The sequence below is a fragment of the Athene noctua genome, chromosome 1 (assembly GCF_965140245.1).
Source record: "Athene noctua chromosome 1, bAthNoc1.hap1.1, whole genome shotgun sequence".
In the NCBI taxonomy this organism is placed as follows: domain Eukaryota; kingdom Metazoa; phylum Chordata; class Aves; order Strigiformes; family Strigidae; genus Athene; species Athene noctua.
In genome coordinates, this window is record NC_134037.1 from 18,589,650 (window position 1) to 18,605,152 (window position 15,503).

The 15,503-nt window shown below is 35.9% G+C and overlaps 1 protein-coding gene across 7 annotated transcripts in view; it reads right to left on the minus strand.

The window, feature by feature from the left end:
- ASAP2 (ArfGAP with SH3 domain, ankyrin repeat and PH domain 2) overlaps positions 1–15,503 on the minus strand; it is a 92,892-nt gene that overhangs the window by 28,636 nt on the left and 48,753 nt on the right. For all 7 annotated transcript variants that reach the window (XM_074895666.1, XM_074895670.1, XM_074895665.1 and 4 more), the window contains exons 6-11: positions 15,167–15,296; positions 12,976–13,061; positions 11,534–11,609; positions 10,939–11,025; positions 5,095–5,198; positions 4,910–4,979 (exon numbers count right to left, since the gene is read on the minus strand). In XM_074895666.1, coding sequence (XP_074751767.1) covers positions 4,910–4,979; positions 5,095–5,198; positions 10,939–11,025; positions 11,534–11,609; positions 12,976–13,061; positions 15,167–15,296 — 553 coding nt within the window. The remainder of the gene's footprint in view (positions 1–4,909; positions 4,980–5,094; positions 5,199–10,938; positions 11,026–11,533; positions 11,610–12,975; positions 13,062–15,166; positions 15,297–15,503) is intronic.

Below are 15,503 nucleotides of genomic sequence, written 5' to 3' on the forward strand. Positions count from 1 at the left end.
TAAATTTCCTAGTCAAGTTCCTCTCATCTATTTAAGTTCCTTATTGAATAAAAAGGGCCAATGTTTTACTAAAAGCAAAATGCACGAGGAAGCTTCATTTTGAAAAGGCTATAAAGACTTCTCAAATAGCATCTCAGCACTCATCTCTTCCTCTTCCTTTAACCTGCCTGTCCTACAGACCCGGGCCAACGTCTAGAAAGATGTTATATTTGCAGCCTTGACTTGAGGAATGGCTTGCATTTGCTACAATGGATAACTAGTTTTACTCTTCTTTGAGAATAATTAAATCAAAAAGCATATTTAACTAGAGAGACTCTGCTCTAGACAATAATACCTGAAAAATAATAATTTTAATCATTAGGAAAGTACTATAATGAAGATAGAAATTTACATAAACACATCACCACACTTGCTGTTGCATTCTAACTATTTTAAACTATCAAGTTGCTAAAACAAATTTAATCATCTAAACAAGAACTATTATCAAATGAAGCTGAACTACCACATAATGTAATTAACTTGAAACGAATAATAAGAAACGCAGATCTTCTCGATCTGTTCTAAATTTACTGATGAAAACATTTATTTCAAAAAAGAAGGGAGAACAAGTCTAAAGAAAACAGATTTCCTTGAAAATCTGATAAAACTATGTAGCTGGCCAAAATAGAAAATCAACATCATTATATCTGAAAACTAGAAAAAAAAAAAAAAAGAAAAAAAAATCAAACCCACAGAGAAACGTAAGGGAAACAATAATGTATTTTTTTCCTGTTTAAAAAAAACCCATGGTGTCCTTGAAAACCAGCACAGTTATGCTTTGCCCAACATAAGCAGCAGACATAAAGTCATACATGCTTTGAAACAACAAACACTCGCTGGGCAATCTAAAACAAATTGTACCCAAGAGAGGATTTGGAGCAAGCAAGATGACAATTAATTGACAACCACATTGTATTCTCTGCCTCATAAATAGCTTTTCAAATTCCAGACATTCCTTTTAGCAGTAAAGTGCATACAGCTTTCATTATTTTAGCCTATCAACAAGAGTTCTTTGTAACTAGAAGTGTGCAAGAAAAATCTTGAAAGTGCCCGCTTGGCCCATTTTCTCAGTTATATTTAAATATACTTAATATCCATAGCACTAAAGTTTCCAGTGTTTACATTTTTAATGTAACTGTTTGTTCAAGGTGTCCAGAAGCTGCCTATAATGAAAATACAAAATAAATCAAACAAAAATAAAAATATAAGTATTTGGTAAACAAATTTTACCACAGGGCTGGGTGGCACCATATCCGCTGGGTGGGTTTTGTCTTTCATACCCCCCTTTTTTTATATATAGCATATATAAATTTTTTATTTAAAGTATTGGGCAACTCATATATACCTTTCTCACAGGCTTTATGAGAATGTAAAAATGCAAGTAAATTCAGGTTAAGAAAGAATCTACTTCCCCCAGAACTTTGGATCTGAAGCACATTCAGGACCTAACTAGCTTTCTATAACTTCTGAAATATGAAGATGTAAATGTATCCTGTAAAATGCCTCAGAGAGGTCTGAAGGACCAATATACACAGTATTCGTCTTTCTGGATAGGAGAATGCAGTGTAAGAACTCTGTATCAGGATCTGAGAATGCAAAGAAATGGCTGCAACAACCTAAAACACAAACTGGGGCAATGTGCTGATCTTGGAATCCAAATATATTCCAAAGCTTTTGTTTGAGGACTTGAAGTCAGCATTAACAAGTGTATTAAAAACCCCTGACATTTTCACTTGTGGCTGATACTACCTCATTCATGCTTCTCTCCTGTAGCCGAATAACAGCCACCTCCCTGACATGTGCCTGCTACTTGGCAGACAAGACGGCCACAAGACAAAGGGAGGTAAGGCTGTATAAATGTCTTAGCCACACTACGCTGTAGGCGTATCCACACATTTGGCAGGATTACTGAAGTCACTAGAAGTAGAAAACAATAACAAATGTGTAACTGCTATTACATTATTTGTGTGAAAACTCCAAGCTCAATTTTCCTGCTTGAGTCTCTGATTAGACAATTATATTTCAGACTGCTGCTGAATGTTTGGACACCAATGTTAATACACCAACGTTAATACACCAACACCCTGAAAAGATATGCTGCCACCTTTCATACCATGCATGCAGACCACAGCATCAACTCGTGTTCCTTCCTGCAGGAGTGGTATCTCTCTAAACAGCAAAACTGACTTATCATCTGTTCTGGCAACAAACAGTAAGTGTAAGAATCAAAAGGCTAGGCCCCTAAGACAATACTGAGGAGTGCCGTGATACAGAGCTGATTTTTACAAAAGGCACGAGCAAATGTATTGACTTACTTAACAGACTGGTTGGCTGATTTCATTGTGCATTTTTCTGGATATCACAGTGATTTACTTAATAATCAAAAGAATAAATCTGATCCTTTTGCCCTCAGATAGTGCTGTTAATCACAATAGTAGATTAAAGTTTCCAGCCGTGAAGAAAGAACAACAAACAAGATTCCTTGATAATGAGTCTCTCTTACATTCGTTTTTTGCAGACAACCAGCAAATTCTGTTTAAGCTTTTTAAACACAAATCAACTTTGAAGAATCTGAGGTTTCTCAAAGGTAAGGTTTTCCCTTGTGACTTCTTGATCCAGAAACCACTTAGGAATTCCTATTTACATGGTTCAGTCTGCTTCTATCATTGATTTTTCATCCACATGAGTTAAATTGCAGTCACGTAGATGTCAGAAAACTTCCAACTGCTAATAATTAACTACATAAAGAAGCAGTGTCTGTTTTTCCATCAACCATTACCTTGCACGTCGCTCTATGAATGCTAATTTCTTCGAAACGTTTAGTTATCTAAAAGGATAACTTCTGCACATATGCCAATGCAGACCTGTATTCAGTGTTACAGCTGGGTGACTGACAGAGAACCAACCATATTGTCCCCATGCATATCAGGAGAACCCTTGGCAGGCAAGTTTAAGTCAGAATACAGCAACTGCAACTGCCAGAAGATAGCTGTTCTAGAAACTAACTGAAGAAATAGTCGGTCATAAAGAGAGGCTACATGACCAAAGAACAGAAATCCACGAAGAATACTTAGCCTTTAAAGCACTGAAAGCTGTAAAGCATTTACAAATTTGTATTTGATAAAGCAAGCAAAACCGATGACTGAATTTCTGAGAGATGGTTTATTTTGATGAACAGTTGGGAAGAGAGAATGACACATCATTTTTTAGAGACCATGAAATATCAACCCTCAGAAAGCTTGGAAATCAATGTCATTGCTTCAGAAGTCTCAGAAGACACTCAGAGCAGCCCAGAAATTTTTAACAAACAGATACCACTTCTACCCATTTTAATGTCTATTAAACAAGCATTATTATTTACACAAAACTGTCATCAATGCGTAAAGGGAAAGTGAGCAAATAAGTAAAAATACATTTTAGGAGTGTATTTTAAAACAAGAAGGTAGTCTTTATTTTGTAATATAAAAAGATTAAGACCAAACCTCTGAAACCCAGATACCTAAATTCACACTGAAGTATCTACCTTAGCAACTGATTTCCAGGTACAGATCCACTGATTTCAGTGGGAACTCACTGCTTCTAAAAATGTTAGACCATCTGGTAGACAGTTTATTAAAAGAGAAGAACAACAGTATCTTGATAGACTCAGTAGCTGTACTTGCATGTGAAAGTTTTAACATTCTGCTCCACAAGTGGATTTTGTAGCCTCTGCCAGCTCTGAGCTGCCCTAGCTACACTCCCACTAGTACCACTATAGCATGTCCAATGCCAAGCGCATTTACAGCACACAGAGACACCAGTATAGACACACCAATAGACTTTTCTCTGACAAAGATCCACTGCTACGCACTTAGATGAAAACAGGGATAAACTGGTGGACAATTCCAAAGCTGTAGTAACAACTACTTTGCAGGCCTGGTTCTGCACTCCTCCTTAACTCCTGGTTGTCATTTCAGAAGGCAACAGCTTGTGGTTAGATGCACAAATGAGGGATTGATTCATTTTTGCTGTCAGGGTCAACTTGTAGTCATAGCAACAGGCATAACAGGATGAAGAACAGAACAGTTCATAACAGGATCAAGAACAGGACTGTTTATTAGATCAAGAATGGGAAATACTGTCACTGATTTGATTTCTGCCTTAAGAAACTTTCTTAAAAGTTTTGAGAAAACAATATAAAAAAGAGAAAAGATATGGGAAGGCAAAATCAGCTGAGTTCAAAACCAAGTGTAAAAGGTCAAAAATACGAAGATATAAAGTCTTAAAACTTTAAGTATAAATATTAAGTTTGTTAATGTGTTTCAAATATTGATAGCAAAGAATGAGGGACTTCTAACTCTCTCTCTCTCTTGTCATTCTGGTAGAAGTTGCCTTCAGAGTTGATCTTCCTCAATCCCCCAATCCCCAGCTACTCCCCAGGAAAACTACCTTCATAACAGATTACCATATAGCAGCAAATCTGGGGGAGAGAAGAGATTCAGCATTCTCTCAGTTTGTCTTGTAAACATAAAAAGTTCTTTAACCCATATCTAAAAGACGGGTTAACGCCCAACCATATCTTCTCCCAAAAAATGAAAGCAGAATTTGTGTTTTTAGATAGTCTTGTAAAATATTAACAGTTTACATGAACTGTGTCATTAAAAAAGCCGTTTTTTCCCATTAACAGTCATGAGCATTAAAACAGTTGTATTTTTAGATACTATATATGTCTTGATATATTTATGAAAGACTGCCTTAAAAAAATGTATCCATCATATTCAAAATGCTGCATCAGGAGTCTAGCTAATTCCAAACTATAAATATAGACCAGCATATCTTGCTTTTTTGTATTAGCAACCATGTACATAAAATACTGTAAACAAATACTTACTGTACCATGGGAAATTGTAAGAAAACCATTTTTAACTGAGCACTTCCTTTTCTGCCACACTTTTCTGATTCTGGTTTAAAGGGGGGAAAAAAAAAAATGGTGACTCAGTTTTTAATATATTTAGTATTACATTGCTTCAGCTCTTACGACCTAATTTTTTTTCAGTAGAATCCAGCAGTACTTACCCATCACTTTTCTTGTACAGACTACCATTTCGTTCAGTGCCATGTTCCTTGTTTCCCTGAGGCTGGTGTAAACTGTAAGCTGTACTCTGGCGAATCTGAGAATCCTGAAGTATACAGAACATAGTTTGTAATGCATTCCACACTTTTGATCAAATATCCCCCTATTAATGAGTTTCAGAGCCTTTCCTTCCTGCTCTAATCCTACAGGGCAAACGAAGCACATTTTCCCTCCACAATAAGACAGAACAAGATTAATTTCTTTTTTAAAAGGGTACAAAAACCATTTGAGAAGTAGTCATTATCAACACCTGCCAGTATCCTCTTACTTGCTTTTGTTTAGCTTTAATATCGGCCTTAATATGTGGCTTTTTAAAGCAAAAATTAATTGAGCAGCGTGTTTTCCAATTCATGCAAACATCGCAGTGTAAAACCACTAAAGATTATTATTACCTGCAACTCCTAGTGCACCCTTCCATTGTAAAAAAGTTACATACATAAATCTGAAGAAGGCGTTTTCCTTGTGGAAACTGAGTCAAGTTATGTTTTGAAAAGCAGAAGAGACATCCTGGAAACAAGGTTCAGGAGACATACAGGGAAACTGAAAACTTATTTCCATATGAAGCATAATTTCAACCAAAATATCTTGAATAAAGTAGAACTCTGGGACAGGATTAACTAAACCCTTCTCACTGCTCTCAGAACTACCCAGAGGCAGGACCCACTGCTGCAAGAGCCCAGCTTCTTAAAAAAAATAAGAACCTCATAATGAGGAATCTGATATGTCATGCTATACTAGCAGCAGTAACATGATGGGATGGACTTTTTGATGCATACAGTAACAATGACTACCACTGATAATATTTATTATTTTCTTTTCGACTGTTTTTGCTCTATGAACATAATACACCTCCATTATATGTGGCAGATAATACAAGTATAGTGAGGAAAAAAAACACCAAGAAAGCAGCTCAGTTAAGTTTTTGCTTACAATAGCTCAGCTAGTCATCATTTAAGAGCTATTAAGAAATAAACTTACTGATTTGATTAAAAAAAATCTCTTTTGTTAAAAAGATGAGATTATGTGTCTCAGAGATACTAGGACTACAATCACAAAATACATAATTTTGGGTTTTCAGAGTGCACACATGATAAAATATATAGAGTGATCTAAATGTATGAATTAAGGAGATAGTTTCTCTCTAATTGCAATTAGCTTAATACACTTTATTAGCCTAAGTATATGATATCTCTGGATATAAGCTGGAGAAAAAGACCAACTAAAACCAAGAACACACTTGGGACTGTGATTCTCCCCAGTGAATGCCAGCTCAGATGGAATGCTGTTCCTTTACAAGCTCCAGTAGCACATCTTGCTACCAAAGCTACTAGCGCAGCCAAAGTTTTTCAGGATCCTCAACTGTAGAGGCAACACATGACAGGTCCAAGATACGATGGTAGGGACAGAGCTACCACCTACATCCCTGTTCAGTGCACTTAGGACTCCACACTTCCAGGCTGCAGGATTTCAGGCTCATCCTGAGTACAGTGCTGGAGCTCAGTGGTCCTGAGAACCATGACCTGAGGTCAAGGCAGGCTGCAGCACTCCTTGGTGCTCCTTTTCAGCAGAAGCAACCTGTGCCCGCTTCCCTGTCTTTCAGCTAGTGATCTAGGAAGCTGTATCAGGTAGCTACAACATTCATTCAAGGCTTTTAAAGGCACTACAGACCACTTAAATATCTATGTCTAACAGAGCATCCCTTCATATTTAAACCACTCTTGTTTATTGTTCCTCTCCAGCCTGTTTACATAGATTTGGTTTTGCACTCTGGCTGCCCAACATAAAAACAGAGAAAAATTTAAAAAGAGTTCTTGTCACTCATTAAGAACCACTGCATGCATACATTTACTGACTTCTGAAGAAAATTTGATCTGATACTGCCTATTGTGTCCTACCAACACCTTGATCTCTGCCTCCCATTAGTAAAGGAACGCCATTCTTAAGAAGATTAGAGGCCTTACAGGAAATTAATTTCAGTCTCCACATCCTCAATTATGTAAAGATTTCAAATGACCTCCAACACCTGCCCACAGCACCATTCCCATTACTTGAGATTGTGCTGCTATTTTTTGCACATTATTTTCTGCTGCAGTTCTGCTACTCTCTTCAGCTGTTGTTTACACTTGGCTGCTGTGTGTGGCCAAACTGGCAAGCCAGTAACACAAGCTTCCTGCCTTACTTCAACCAGAGAGGAAGCTGCTGTAGCTGACGTGTATTTCCACACATTCATTACTGTGGAGAGTATCTTTAAAAAATTTAATACTATTTCATGAAAAGAATTTAAGGAAGACAAGGAGATTTTCAGTTTTAAATCCTTGGTACATGCCACGTCCAAATCAATAGTGTCCAAGGTGATTGCCAGATGATGGTTCTCCACAGCTCTCTGACAAACAAGTTCATGATTTTGATCTAGCTCCTAACAGACGGGATGCCATACTGGAATTAACATCCTCCAGGCAACTTCAGCAAACCCTTTCCACATTCAGGCTCCCCAGAGGATCTTCCCTTATTTCTGGTTTGCATATTGCACATAACAGGAGTACAAATCACAGATAACAGGATCAGACCCAATAGCATTACTGGAGGAGCAGGAACAATGTACATTACCTATGGGAAGAAATGGATCACTGCAGGATATAGGACATACCTAGCGCAGCATATTGTCATCTTAAATATCTCTTGAATATAACAAGATCAGAGCAGACTGAAGTACACAAGCCTAAGAAACTGAACTTTGTCCACTTTATCAGCTTTGAAATACAGATAGGCATATATATAAAAAAAAAAAGTGTTATTTCACTGCAGCATGTTTATAGTGAATCACTTCACTGACCATAAAGAGGTTTGAAATTATGTTGTCCAAAGTTTTATAAAGACCAGCTGACTTCTAAATCAAGCTGAATAGCATAGCTAAAAATGGAAGAAATGTGAAAACAGTATTCTGTAATGGTTTGTGACTATTGATAAGAGAATCTAAAAACCCATTTGTCAGCTCCACTACCACAATGGAACTTTCAATACAAGGTGCTTTAATTTATACATGGCAAATTCTGGCTAGCCGTTCCACAGCTCCCACGGAGCAAGACTTTAGACTGTCCGGGTTGCTCCTGTGCATAAAGCTGCCAAAAAGCCCTTACAGCTCTCCAAGAGCCTGAGCTTCTCTTGAATTTGCAGGTCATTGCCAAGAGGATGTTTCAGAAATCCATCCTGTATCTATTACAGCCCCACAGAGCCTCCAACTATGTATCTGCCAGTACCCCCTGCAGGCAGCCTCTCCTATAGCACAGCTACAGTAAGTTTCATTAAGAAACATAAAATTTATCCTATTTTGTAGTGACCTAAACAGATTAAAGGTTCTACCAAACATGTAGAATAAGCAGAAGCAAAATCTAAACACTACAGTAAAGCTACTTTCAGAGAGAACATGTGAAGGAGAAACTAAGGCAATACAACTCTAAGGCTGACCCTGAAACTTGTAGGAGCACTACAGTTTGAAAAATAAAAGTTTAAAAATTAAACATTACAGAGGTGTACACACAATGATGTTTCAAAAAGAAGTTTCAATCCAAACCAGGTTTGAGGAAGTTCTGTGCAGGAGAAAATCATGTGTACAGGCACAACAAAAAAGATTCACTATGAGTGTGGTTTTGTTTTTTTTTTTAAACACAACAGAAACAGTATTTGTCCACATTCTATCATTCTATTATTTCATACATGATATCCATTTTAAATAAAAATACATATATGTTCAAAATCTTGCAAGAACATTAAATCAAGCAACTGGATTTAATTCCCAAAAGAGAGTGAAAAGGAAACTACCAATTTGTCTTACAGCAATTTTCTTCCCCAAGAAAAATGTGATAACTTTTTTTTCCTTTTTGGTAAAACAGAAGAGGAGAAGAAAAGAACAAGTCTTTTCATACCAACAGAAAAAAGCTCAGAGGAAAAATCCAGTTTCTTGAAACCTGAATGGAAATCATGCCAACTATTTTCATTAAAACATAGTAACACTTACTCTCCTAGACTTCGGTCACAAAATGTAAATGCATTTCAGGAAGGAAAAAGAAATCAGTTATAGTAAAGGAAATTACAGTGCAATAAGAATAATATTAGTGGGTTGTACAGCAAATTATATCAAGATCGTTTGGCATCCCACTGATTAATTGATGTTTTAAAAAAACTATACAAATAATTATAGTACTTCTCATGCTTTGCAAATAAGTACCTATATCTAAATTTTCAAAATTAATAAATAATGAATATAGCATAAAGCATCTTTTACACTTGTATTTTTAAATGCAACAAAAAACAGTACAAGTAATAAATTTACGTGTATTATTACATATTCCATTCTGTGAAAAGATGTGTGCTTACCACATCTTCCATATATATTTAATATCAGTATCATTGATAAACAGGTAAACATAGAGAAGCCAATCCCAGCAACCATGAAACCCAGGTGCTTCTATTATCTCTCTTGAACAAAGACCTGAATAAAATAGGAAGCCTGCTAACACACCCTAAACAACAAAGACTCCTTACTGAGAGTGGGCAATCAATGGTGAATCCAAAGTAGCCACCATTTCCACTAGGATCACTGGTATTTCATTCCACAGAGATCAAATTTTGAAGTTTTTAGCAAACTCACCCCTCAGTGAGTCCTAAATGCCAGGCAGAACCTAAGAAAGTGCCTGAAACCGTATGGGACTTTGTACACAATAGTCATTATCACAAACTTACATGGTAACAAACAGCACCTCAAAGTGAAGAGAGTTTAAGACTGTTCAAAAGCCTATCAGTAAGTCATAGAGTAACAGAATGGTCTGGATTGGAAGAGACCTTTAAAGATCATCTAGTCCAACCCCCCTGCCATGGGCAGGGACATCTTTTACTAGATTAGGTTGCTCAACAACCATCATCCGGCCACCAGGTAAGAGCTAGGTGTCACCATAACCTCTATGGGAAGATGAAAGCAAGATTGGAAATGGTCAAGGAAGTCTGAGCTCTACAGACTAAACTACCTCACTGTGATCCCTCTCAGAAAAAGAATCTGAAAAGGGGGGAGGGAGTTCATTCATCACTTACTCATGGCCCGGCAGCCACACAAAGGAAACTGGCTGGCATTTATTTATATGAAGTGAAAGCACTAGCAATCTGAAACAAACGTAGACTCAGTATTTAGGATTAGATTATACGAAAGATATTTGCTTCCAGATCAGAGTCTGCCAAATGAAACTACTCCAGAATTCTTTAAATCTAACAGCCATCATAACTGAAACTCAAAAAAATACTTATTTGTTAGGTTGCCAAACTGGCCCAGCTCTTACATGTTTGAAAACTGTCAAAACTTAATTGTCATTTTTGCAGATGGTGACAAGAGATGTTTTGGGATTTGAAGTTCAGTTTTACAAAATCTTTATACAGTTTGGAATATTATTGTGAGGTAAGACTGTACTAATGGGGTCTCCTTGATACTGCCAAAGTTCTTCCATTCTCAGTTTGAACAACATAGGCACCATGGTCTGTTAGTTCAAAGTATTTTGCAATATTGACAACAAAAAGAAATTATTTTGCAGTAAGCCTCATATTTTGAGTGGGAATTTATTTTAAAAAAAAACCAAACCACCTTTGTCAGAAACATTCAATATCAGCATCAAAACAAAGATGAACAAAGAAAAGAAATTAAATGGCTGATATAAGTTAAAATAACTCTATTTCAAATACTAACATGACATTAAAAGTAATTAAAATTGGTATTCCAAAGTTAAGCCACCTTATATGCTCACCTCTTTCTGATCAACCTGGAGCGCTGATTTTAAAATATCTCTGAGCTGTGTTAATTGTCTTCTTTCCTCATCTTGTGCTTGTTTAATCTTGAATGAAGAAAAACACAGGTCAAAAATAACATTACTGTTTCTTTTCAACCCAGTTCTTGCAAACTTGCTACTTAATTGGTTCATTTTTCTGAAATATGTTCAGCAAGAATGAAAACACAAAGAAAAAAGATAACGTGATCAGTTTATTTTCCTTTACATCTTCAGAAAACTCAGTAATGGCTAGGGATGTTGCTGGGTTAAGACTTTGATATTGCCTCACACTGTTTCTGCTTCCTTGTGTTCAATTTGAAACCATATGTTATTTTCCACTTAGTCAGTAAACATTTCTGAGCAAAGGCTGTTTTCCTAGCATTTTACACAGTGGGGTTCTGAACTGAAGCTAAGGCTTCTGAATATGATATTAAAACAAACTTTTACTCAAAAAATGTACTCAAAACCTTAAAATTCTGACTACTGAAACAGTCAGCCAACCTGAAACAAAATGATCATAGTTCTACTGCCAAAAACTAATTTAACAACACAAATGTGAAAGGTTGCTACTCACTGTATAAAGATCTGTCGAGAGTGTCTCAATTGAAGGCTTGAGACTTTCAACTGCTTTTAACCCATCCTGAAAGAAACTTAAAAACAAAAAGCAAACTGTTATTAAACTTTGCTTTGTGTTTTCTGTTGAAAAAGTTGCCAGAGCAAGATATGCATATGCTTATGCCATGCCATAAACATCAAAACATTAAACATTTATTTTCTATGCATCTTTGTCCGATCCGCTTTATTTCCGTTATAGCTTATTCTAACATGCAAAATCCCCAGTTAGATTCATAACTGCCACAATCCACTGCCAGGTTTTCCTCATTCTCACCTTAAATAAAGTTTCTCACCCCCATTTTGAAGGCCCAGAAAAAGCAAGATTCATTTGTAAAACAGCAAAAGTTCTAGTAGATATAAAATAATTGTGACTTCTTAGAGCCAAATAATTTCATGTCTGATACAATCTTCCTACTGAAGGAATCTCTTTGTTTCCCAATCATTAAATATGGCCTGTGTACAAACTGAATATGCTACATCTCACTGTATCATATGGGTTTTTTGTATTGGCACAGTAATGTTACCTATGCCAAGTATTGCAGCTCTTCTTTTTTAAAAACAGTGAGAATTAAAAAAGAAATTTTGAGAAACCACAATTATACGCACATTTGATTAAATGCCGCACCATTTGCAACAGAAAATATTTTTCGCTCTGTGAAGCAGATATGAAAGTGAAAATATAACACAGCATTTGTTGTTGAAATGTTATTAAATGGATGGAGCAGGTAAATGACATACTACAAGTCATTTTAAAAGTAACATTGCTACAAAGGGAGAAAACCTAGGTAGATGCACACTGGTCTTTTAAGATGAAAATTTACTGATCTGAACAGATTAACAGTGGTTCTTTCAAGTTTATAGCTATGACTTTATTGCTCTATTATTGATCTGTAAGACCACCATAAAAAAGCATATCATTCTAATGAAAGCTTTGTGTTTTGTTACCAAGTCCTTCAATAAATTTGAAAAGGAATGATTCCTTCAATACAGGTTTATCCCACTGCTTATGCAATTTATTTTTCTTGAGCACAGATTTAATTTACATCATTGCCAGATACACTCAAAAAACCCCATCAAAACTAATGGACCACTAACTAACAGACCAAACTAATAGCTCTGTTTCAAGAGTAGTTTGTGAAATATGCCAAATTATTGTGCAGCACTCCTTTGGAACAGGCAATTATATTCTGTGGGACTAGCTCAACCTCATTACATGTTTCAGAATACAGTAACAAAAACAATGACTAATCTATGATAAAAGCAATTTGTCAAAAGACGTCAGCGAGAACAGTTGAATCTTCTATATATTCTTAAAAATCTAGAAAAGTGTTATGATGTCAAAAGTTTAAAACAAAACATTGGTCCAGTTATTATGTAGATACAAAGAAAACTAAAACATACTTGCATTGAGCATGAAAATACTTGATCAAGTTCTGAAGCAAGTCCACTCCTTTTTTAATCTTGATTTCATTGACTTTCAGCAGGTACTGTTAAAAAAGTAATTCACAAAAGAAATTATTACTGCTCCAGTATTTTTTTAACATTTTATTTTCAGTTATAGAAGACTTAAAAGAGAATTCATCAAACAGTGGTTTCAAGAGTTAATCACATAAAACCAACTGTTGTCACTGCTGATTTTGATACTCTGTGGGGATACTTCACTATGATTATTTCAAATTGTTAAAACAACCTTCATGGCTCCTGTGGAAAGCCGCTGTCAAAGGAAGCATAAAAGGGTTTGTGTGGTAAATTTAGAATCCATTCTTAAACCTAGCAGCCCATCTAGGTATCTATCTCACTAGCTGTTAAATTAATTGCTAAATAGATGTCATTAGGGAAGAAAGCAGTTTACTCAAAAAAGTGAGGGATTATTTTAACCATTTTTAAAATCTGCCTTCTGATTTTATTGTTTTCTCTATCAATTCCTTATACACAGTAATTACAGCAAATTACAGTTTAGTCAGAGATTTTAAAAATCTACTGTTAAGCTAAAAAAAAGGGCAACTAGTGTCCTTTTGCATTAGGCACAAAGTTCATACTAAGCAACAGCTCCTCCCCTGAATGCCATAGCACAGAAGATGTCAGCCATGCAAACAGAAGTAAGATTGACCAAATGTTTACAGGAGTCCTTAACCGTCTATTAAATGATGACAATTTTTAATGCCTGGTTAGACAGTGACCTCCAAGCAAAGAAGTGAATGTCTTCTAAGCAATGTTCTAACGCATCTAGTTTTCTCCTACCCAGAATACATCTTAAGCGTATTAAACTTGCTAAAATAAAGTGGTATCCAAGTGCCAGCTTTCAATGTTGCAGCTTTTTATGATGGTTCAGGTGAACAGATGATTAGCCTAAATGGACACACATTCACTGAATAGTATTTAGTTAGAAGAATCACCTCTCGAGCTCCTGTTAATTTAAAATGGAGCTTTAGGCATCTGGTATTTGGTTCACTTTCACAATTTATAGAGAACTAACTGTATTTACAATACAACTTCAATATGTCACACTTCTGATTTACTAACAAAACCAAAACAAAGTCACCTTTTATGACTATTCAGAGGTAACGTAGAATAAACTTCTTTTCCCTTAAATCTGAAGAAATACAGGATATACTTCAGCTATTCCATATTTAAGGTAACTTGATTCAATTTCACAGACTTCACCCTGCATTTTATTATCACTACAACTGACTGAAGTGAATTCCTGCTTTACTGTGACATAGGAGGAGAGAAGCATCTGTTCCTGGTTGTTTCTTAGGAAGGATACAGATGGGCAATTAGCTGGCAACATCCATATGCTTATTGGTTACTCAAATCCCTTCATCAGTTTTGAATAATTTAGTCTGACACCTTATAGGAATGTGAAGCTTTTCTACTAAGCATCAGTGCATACAGTTACTGAAAGTGTTATTTAGGACAAGTGCTGTTAGGCTGTGTTGGCATATGAGTCAAATTAGCTCTAATCATCATAGCGAAAACAGAAGAAACCACCCATGGTATATTTCCGAGTTAATACACAGAAAGTACGAACACACCAACTTGAGTTCCAAACCATGGAACCTGACATGACCTTAAATGAATCAAACCAAAAATATTCACATCAGATTTAACATACTGCAAAATCACACATATTTCAAAGTAGAAACATTCTGAAACATCTTGAAAGAGAACTGGATTCCATCCTTAGCAGGTTTTTTTCAGCACCAGCCCAACAGTGTGCTAGACTGGAGTCTCTCCTCATAATAACGCAACAGCTGTCAGCATAGGGAACAATTCAGAGAATGATCTAGGGCTTAAAATAACTTTATAGTGAAATTGTAGTGTAAAGGCTTATTTCTTATAATCTCTCAGCATTTAATTGAGCTTTGTGTTATTTATTTATTCTACAATTTACTTGTTAAGTTAATTTAGAAAAGATCTAAAGTCCTTGCAAAGTTAGCACATCGGGATAAAAAAAGTGTTTTAACAAATGGGAGTCCACTAATAACTTGGCATTTCCCTTTAACATCACAGTTGCCATTCAATTGTGTTTTTCAAATTTTTCCTAAAAACATTAGCAGAACAATAATAGGAATTTGACATTGAATTTTACCTCACACATCTGTAACTGGAAGATTCTTCTTTCTTTCTCCATTTCTTCTGCAATTTCAGCTCCACTTATCTCTGTACGGATCATCCCATGCAGCTTAGCATGCTCTTTTTTCTCCTTCTCTATTTTTGTACTGTAAGGCAAAGAATCAGTCAATGAAGTGAGAAATCCACAGCATCTCAGGGAATCGGATAATTCACAAAGTCTACTGACAGATGCAGAGCCAAGCTCTTGTAGTTTCGCATATGACTTACTTCCAGATGACATTTCATTTGAAATTTGACAATGACTAAAGATCAGCAATGACATACAGTAGCTGAAATCTAATTCAATCATCTGT